At 56.7% G+C, this 5816-nt stretch overlaps 1 protein-coding gene across 1 annotated transcript in view; it reads left to right on the plus strand.

The window, feature by feature from the left end:
* Positions 1-5704: 5704 nt before the first annotated feature.
* MKLN1 (muskelin 1) overlaps positions 5705-5816 on the plus strand; it is a 98614-nt gene continuing 98502 nt past the window's right edge. Inside the window, exon 1 of the mRNA XM_085299705.1 lies at positions 5705-5816. This exon is cut by the window's right edge and continues 10 nt beyond it. Coding sequence (XP_085155831.1) covers positions 5730-5816 — 87 coding nt within the window. The 5' untranslated portion in view covers positions 5705-5729.

Raw genomic sequence — 5816 nt, forward strand, 5'->3', positions numbered from 1 at the left:
CTCAGCTGTCCACCTCGCAGCTGAAGGTCTTCCAGAGATGGCAAAAGATGATCAGGAGATCTCGGGAGGGCGATTCATCTTCGCCTGAGGCTCATCCCATGGACTGGTGGGCTGTGACATCCCCAAGGGACAGCACGCAAGGAGTCTTCCTCCCACACGGCCCGGCAAGGCAGTGGCACCGGGGACACCCCAAGCAGGGGGCTGAGTGCTTTCCAAATCGTAGAGAGCAACGCTGCCAGGATTTGCGTTCAAGAGCTCCTGGATCCCGGGAAATACTCTTCCGACGTCGTTTTTGCTGACCTTGAYGGGCACCTTGGAGCACCCACGGCCAGAGCCCTGCGACTCCGACGGCTCGCGCGCCAGGCTGCAAGCCTCCCCCTTCCTCCCGCTGATCCAGGGATCTACTCTCCGGCGAAACCACAGGCTCAGGCTACCTTTGGAGAGAGAAAACGCTGAAACAAATGAATTTTAATGCAAAAAAGTGGTGTTTAATAGAAAAGTCTTTAAAATAAAGTGGCAGAAGGAGTCCAAACCCAATAATACGATCTCCAGCCGCTGTGACTAAGTACTCCTGCTTACATGTTAACAGACAAAGCGTGTAATTACAGCACTATAGCAACTACTGAATTCCGAGGCACATTTTGCATCCGAAACGCGGGACGGAGCATCCTCTTGGGGTGACTTGGAGAAATAATGACAACGCGCCCGCTCCTCGCGGGAGAAAGGGGAAAAGCGGCGCGGCGCTGGGCTGCTGCGCGCGCAAAGCACCTGCCAGCCGGAAGGGASGAGCAAGTATTTTTAGCCAGCGATACAGCTGGGAACATCTAGTGAGCTTCCTGGGAGCCCTCCACTTGCGCTGCTCCCATCTCGGGAGCTTCTCCCGCCCTCGGGCACCCCGTTTCGGTCCGGACRGGGGCCCATCGCTCCAGGGYACCAAGTGGCTCCTCTTTTCTCCAYGTGGCTCAGGGCCCCTCGAATGCCTTAAATGGCATTTTCTGACTCAGACACGCTTTCTTGCCTTGTCTGGGACATGCCATTTTGCAGCTGGAGACTTGTGAATGAAGCTGAGTTACTGACCTTRATTTTTTTTTTWAAAAAAARTGTGCTTATGCTTTGTAAAGGAAGCTTTTTAAAGCTGGCTTTTGTGCAAAGACTTATGTCAATGTGAACGTGAATTTTTTCTGTATTTTGTCCTCTGAATTGCCAGGGAGCTCTTTCACCGACGTAGTCCTTTGACCGAGGGGCCGACGCCGTAAGAGGCGGTGAAGGGGACTCAGGCACGTATTAACGCGCCTTGCCAARGAGGAGATGCTCGGATCAGGGCCCAGCTAAGAAATGTTTTATTGTTTTGAAAGAGGTTTTATTTCACAGTGTTGTAAGGTACAGGCAACCCCTTCTCTCCAAACGGGCAAGGGCAAGACGAAGTAACTTGTCTTTGAGGCTTGTTCTCAATTCTTCCCAGTGTGGGAATACGTTAAGGTCTCACAGCAAATGGGTCTCTCAATCGCGTTTCAGCTTTTTTCTGTGGTGTCGCCAAGATGAGAAACAAGACGGTTAGTGACGTGGGTCTGGGGAGTTTTTTTTGGAATTGCCCCTGGTCCTGCTCTGGCTTTGCTCATGGATTAGAGGTGTTTTTCTCTGAAACTGCTGTGGAAGGCAACAAGTGTTTGGCTCTGGAAGATGTCTCCCAGGTGCTGTGCATGGCAAGCAGGAGGGTTTATCCCATCCACCGTGACTCACAGCCCCCTGGGACCAGGTTAGAACAACACCCTGAGGTTGCAGAGGGCCCCCAAACGTTGCAGCTCTGCCTAATGTCCTTGGCTCCATCCTGCTCTGGAAGGAAACACGCGGTGGCCTGTGCTGCCAGTGCCGTTTCCTCCGGTGTGTCTTCAGTGGTCTCTTTTCCAACAGCTGATCCGCTCGGGACCATAACGTGAGATCCGGCTGGCCCATGGTCTCGCTGCTACGGCTGCATGCCACATTACTGTTTGAGTTGCTTTCTGCTTTTTTTGGCGGTCACCCAGCTCTTCCACGCAACTTGTTTCCATTCTGAACCACGTGCTTGTTGCGTCCCTGACCCCGACTGCCTACGTGGGCTTGAAATATCCCCCAGCTGCCCACGGCCAAGTCGCGAGACAAGCAAAATTTACATGTTGGCACCTGTGTGCGCCCGGCGTCCTGGCAGAGCCGCATGAGACACGTCTCATGGGGTCGCCCTGGCCTCTCCCAGCAGCRCCAGCTACCATCCAGGGTGCCGTCCAGCCACCTTCTCATCCTCCCTGATGCCCCAGGGACCCGTTTGTGCTGCYAGAAGAGCTCTTGCTTCCCATCCAGAGCTTCCTCTCCTCTGCATGCTGGCTGCTGCACAACTGCCCTCCTTGGGGTTTCTCATGAGCTTCATGGACTAGAGGATCTCCAGAGGACCCTTCCAACCTCACCGCTCTGTGATTCTCCAAAGCCACAYGGTCAAGCCATGGCTGGAGGTGGCACGAGGCAGCGGCGGTGTCACTGGACCCCTTAAGTCCTGCGGATGCKGCGTTGCCTTGGCACAACACAACTATGGACTAGGAGAGCAGGTCTGAGCAGCGGCGTTTCCCGACCTCCTCTTACAACCCTGCCGGCAGCAGCCAAGGGCAGGATGTGACGAGCTCAGTGGGGCACACTGAACCCCMAAAAACAGGAGGATGGGTCTGGCAGCACAGTTCGGGGCCGCTTTGCTTCCCCCGCCGCAATCCTGCGCTGCGGGGCAGTAAAGATGATCCGGACGTGTCCCAGCTGCAGATTTCACTGCCATTTGATCCCTGTCGTCAAAAGCGTGATGAAAATAAGCCGGTTCAGGGACAGCGTTGCTGTGTCTGCCTGGGTCTCGACGGGAGCAGCGACGGGATCCCGGGGGCATTTTCCCCTCGCATCGAGCCGTGAGACCTTTGCCTGCTGTTTGCTCCCAATTCCTCAAATTTCACGCGCAGGCTGGATTTTGGCATCGACGAGAGGTGCTCTCGGCTCCCGGCTCTGATGCAGCRCCTCTTATTCTGGGGTGGGTAATGCATTACTAGCGAGATCCTTAGCAAACTATTACTCCTGTGGTAGGTGGGGGGGAAAAAGAAAAAAAAAAGCAAAAAAAAGCAAGCCCTCAGGCAGAAAACGGGGCCGACGCTCAGCCTTTGCAGCCGCCGAGCGAGTTTTTCACCGGCAGCCAGGTTTCGTTGCGGCGTGCCAACTCTCCCTCCTCAAATAAAGGGGTCGGGAAAAAATAAACAAATAAATAAATAAATCCTCATGTTAATTTAATCTAGTCAGGCATCTCTCTGTCCTGCCTGATAATAACTCTCCAATCTGTCATTTCCAACCCACATCTGTTTGTTCGCCTTTTTTTTTTTTTAATCTTTCCCTGGCCTTGAAATATCGCCTCTCCGGCCCCGAGCAGCCCAGAGGCGTCGCGGCGACGTCCCAAACCTTCCCAGTCCACGTTAACCTTGTTGTAGGTGAAACCATCTCCCTCCTACAGGTCCCTTAAAAAATATATATTAAAAAATAATTAAGAAAGCAGAAAAAGACTGTAATACCCCCTCCTGGAGATGCCTGTCTAAAAACACCCGCTTTTCCAGCCAGGACGGCTCTGCGAGTTATCAAATAAGAGGACGCAGGAGGCRTGGGAAACGGGCGCTGGTTCTTCCCGCGGTCCTGCCTTTCCGGCCATCCCTCCGTGCGGCAYAGAGTAAGGGGGGAAAAAAAAAAAAAACAAGGAAAAACCCTCTTCTGGCTAATTCTAGCCCCCGACGCTCCATTTCCGATTGCTTGCCTAGGGGACGGCCAGCGAACCACGCRACTCCGGTAAATCCACGCAGCGATCCATCGGCCGCCGGGCAGAAACGACAGCGTGCCAACGAATAAAAAGGGGGCAAAAAAGAAAAAAGAAAAAAAAAAGGAGGCAGATTTGCTGCCGGTTTGCTCGGTGCAACCGTTTGGGACGCTCCGAGGTTGTTCGTGTCATGCGACCTGAAAGACAGGCTTCTTTAAATCAGTTTTAGATTTTGATTTATTCTTTGCTTTTTATCTATTTACTCCCGTTTATATTTAAGTGCCTTAATCCATCTAAGGAAAAAAAAAATCCAGCGTTTCAACACAGCGTAATAAGTGTCAAAACAAGTCTTTTCCTTTCRGCACTCCTTCTGAAGTACAAAAACACGCGGTCAAATATTTCGCTAACAAAACCGAGCGGGGCCGAACGACTGCGACGCCTCGCGATACCCGTCGCCGTGAAATCCTGCTCCGGTGTCATTCGCCCCCTCTCCGCGCTGCACGCCAGCGGCTCCGGCCCCACGGGCCGGCTTACAACTCGCGGTTATTCTGGGGYGGAAAAGGCGCTGTCAGGTCCCAGTTAGCTCCCAGTTAGGTCCCAGTTAGGTCCGTGCAGCGGCGCTTTGCCTGGGGGATGAAAACAGGCGACATGTAAGGGCTGAGGGATTATCCCGCTCCAAAGTATTATTCTAGGGTTTTACTCCCGGCGCCGGGTCGCCAGGAATCGGCGTGAAAATCGCCCCCCAACGCCCCTGCTACGCTTAGAGTCAGTCGGGTTAATTGGTGGCCGCAGCGAAGTGGTGGAGACTCGCGGCGTGGCCCCCACGGGKACCCCGCACACCCCACTGGTGACCCACGATGTGGCCCCCATGGGCACCCCATGGCCCATGCACCCACTGGTGATGCACAGYGTGGGCCCCATGAGGGCCCACGGCCCATGTGCCCCACAGGTGACCCATGGCATGGCCCCGACAGTGACCCCATCGCCCACGTGCCCACTGGTGACCCATGGCGTGGCCCCCACAAGGACCCCACAGCCCGYGTGCCCACTGCTGACGCATGGCACCACCCCCACAGGGACCCCACAGCCCATGCGTCTACTGGTGACCCATGGTGTGGCCACTATAGGGACTCCACAGCCCATGTGACCCACTGGAGACCCATGGTGTCACCCCCACAGGCACCTCATGGCCTACGCACCCACTGGTGACCCAAGATGTGACTCCCATGGGGACCCCACAGCCCATGCACCCACTGGTACCCCAAGCGTGGCCCTCGTGGAGACCCCATAGCCCTTATGTGCCTCTGGTGACCCACAGCATGGCCCTCATGGAGACTCCACAGCACTGGCACCCCACTAGAGACCCACAATGTGACCCTCATAGCCCATGTGCCCCACTGGTGACCCACAGCATAGCCCCCATGAGGACCCCATGGCCCATGCACCCACTGATGACCCACGGCCTGTCTCCCACGGAACCCCACAGCCCACACACCTACCGGTGACCCACAGCATGGCCCCCACAGGGACCCCATGGCCCTTACATGCCACTAGTGACCCACGCACCCACTGGTGATCTATGGTACCTGCACTGCCCCATGGCRTGGCCCCCACGGCTCATGCACCCACTAGTGACCCACAGTACCCATTCTGCCCCACGGCATGGCCCCCATGGCCTATGTACCCTACTGGAGACCCACAGCCCGCACTGTGCCCCATGGCGCGGCCCCCTGCAGAGACCCCCCCACCCGTGACCTGCTGCCCTCCATTCGGCCCCCACGGCCCGGCCGCGCTGAGACCCACCCGCGCTCCCGGTGGTCCCCACCTCTTCCCCCCCCCGCGGCGGCGCGGCCCCTTTAAGGGCGTTGGCCCCGCCCCGCGCTCGCGGTCGCTGCCGGGCGCCGCGGCGGGCGCTGCTGACAACAAGATGGCGGCGGCAGGGCCGGCGGCGGCGGCGGGCGGCGAGAGCCGAGTGCTGGGCTACACCCTGCACCGCTGGAGCAGCTTCTCCTCC

This window comes from Rhea americana, unplaced genomic scaffold, assembly GCF_003343005.1.
Source record: "Rhea americana isolate MKP2758 unplaced genomic scaffold, rheAme1 scaffold_1, whole genome shotgun sequence".
Taxonomy (NCBI): domain Eukaryota; kingdom Metazoa; phylum Chordata; class Aves; order Rheiformes; family Rheidae; genus Rhea; species Rhea americana.